General features: G+C 51.7%; 1 protein-coding gene across 1 annotated transcript; it reads left to right on the forward strand.

The window, feature by feature from the left end:
* The first annotated feature begins 399 nt into the window (after positions 1 to 399).
* On the forward strand, positions 400 to 1,020 carry LOC128723267 (pheromone-binding protein-related protein 6-like). Its single transcript, XM_053816991.1, has 3 exons — positions 400 to 513; positions 584 to 659; positions 746 to 1,020. Exons 1-3 carry the CDS (start codon positions 400 to 402, stop codon positions 1,018 to 1,020), a joined length of 465 nt encoding a protein of 154 aa, XP_053672966.1.
* The last annotated feature ends 662 nt before the right edge of the window (positions 1,021 to 1,682 follow it).

The following is a 1,682-nucleotide window of genomic DNA, read 5'->3' on the forward strand; positions in this document are numbered from 1 at the left end:
CCGGCTTGATGCAGCTCTCGTAGCAGCGTGGCTTTGTGCGTTTGTGTGCCTGTGTCGTAGCAATCAAATTCGTGTACCACGGACAGAGATTGCGGTAAAAGCCACCCACTCGACGGGGGGGTCCTTTCATCTGCATCACGTGCCAACATTCACGAGTCGCGTCGGGTGCATCTCAGTGCTTTTTTCTTGTGCCCTCACCCTTTATTTCGAGCACATTGCCCGACGGCGGTGAGCGTGAAAATCTCCATTTTAATTATTGATAACGCACGACCCGGGAACGTTCGTTCGTTCGTTCGTCCGCGGCCATTTTTCGGCGGAAACCCCAGCCGGTGGAAAATTAAATACGTGTTGCCGCAGACGCAGAACCGAAGGGCGTTTTCTCACCACCCCACCGACGGAATGGCTACCTTTGGCGTAGGGAAACACCGACTGTTGCTGGGGTTGCTGTTGATGGTTGGGCAGGATTTTTCCACCCGGCACGTGCTCGCTGACACGCTGAGACGGGACGCGAACGTGAGTGTTGTCTTTTTGTCTTTGAATTCGAGCAATGAGCCACCAGCCCTTAACATGCGGTCCGTTTCAGTATCCACCCCCGGAGTTGCTGGAAAAGATGAAACCGATGCACGATGCGTGCGTAACCGAGACGGGCGTCTCCGAGGGTAAAGCGTCGGGTGTCCTGTCTGAATAAATCCACCCACTTCTCACTAAAAACAAAAACTCCTGCTTTCGTTTCCAACTCCACCAGACGCTATCAAGCGGTTCAGCGATCAGGACATCCACGAGGACGACGCGCTCAAGTGCTACATGAATTGTCTGTTCCAGCAGGCGGGCGTCGTGAACGATAAGGGCGAGTTTCACTACGTCAAGATACAGGACTTTCTGCCCGAGTCGATGCACCTGATCACGCTCAACTGGTTCAAGCGGTGCCTGTACCCGGTGGGTGAGACCGCCTGCGAGAAGGCGTTCTGGTTGAACAGCTGCTGGAAGGCGAAGGATCCGGTGCACTACTTCCTGCCGTAACACCGCACCGAGTTCCGTGCTGTTGAATTCCATCAGAAACCTAATAAGCATCGTTGCATTGTTGAGTTATCTTTTCTGAAGCCACAATAAACAGTTGCAGTTTTCTTCATATGGTTAATTCCGTGTTTCCATCGCAAACATAACCTCCTTTTTTTGCGCCCCACTAATCCAACCGTCAGTCTAATTGGCTACATTACGACGAATCACCTAATTTTCGCTCACTTCTCGCTCGACCTTACGAGCTCTCTTTTTTGTGGGGTACTTCAGGCCTATCTGAAATTCGAATAACCTTCCCCCCAACAAGTGGCCATTGTGGGCAGTAAACCCGGGAAGGCTCATTTGGGAAGGCCTCGGAACGAGCTACTAAACCAAACAATGCCCCAATGCCGCTTTATTGTCCGCCCCTGAGTGTTGCGTTTCCTCACTTCCGGTATCGGCTTGATTAGAAAAAGCAATCTCCCAGCCGGCGAAGCATCCGTCCAACCGCCCGCGGCCAGGAGTAAGAAATTAAAACTTATTATCAGCGCCTAATTACGCCAGCCCACCAGGGCGAGGAGAGATGCAAAAATTTGGAATATCATTAATCAAAGTTCTGTCCAAAAAAGGGTCCCGCGCACCGGGCGTGGGCGGGAAAAACTTAAAATTATCCACCAACGCTAAAA

The sequence above is a fragment of the Anopheles nili genome, chromosome 2 (assembly GCF_943737925.1).
Source record: "Anopheles nili chromosome 2, idAnoNiliSN_F5_01, whole genome shotgun sequence".
Classification (NCBI taxonomy): domain Eukaryota; kingdom Metazoa; phylum Arthropoda; class Insecta; order Diptera; family Culicidae; genus Anopheles; species Anopheles nili.

What these genes read in the sequence shown, in the direction of transcription:
- LOC128723267 (XM_053816991.1), top strand. Translation starts at nt 400, where the DNA reads ATGGCTACCTTTGGCGTAGGGAAACACCGACTGTTGCTGGGGTTGCTG. An exon ending in CGCTGAGACGGGACGCGAAC is followed by an intron (nt 514 to 583) that starts GTGAGTGTTGTC and finishes GGTCCGTTTCAG; the next exon opens with TATCCACCCCCGGAGTTGCT. An exon ending in CGAGACGGGCGTCTCCGAGG is followed by an intron (nt 660 to 745) that starts GTAAAGCGTCGG and finishes CAACTCCACCAG; the next exon opens with ACGCTATCAAGCGGTTCAGC.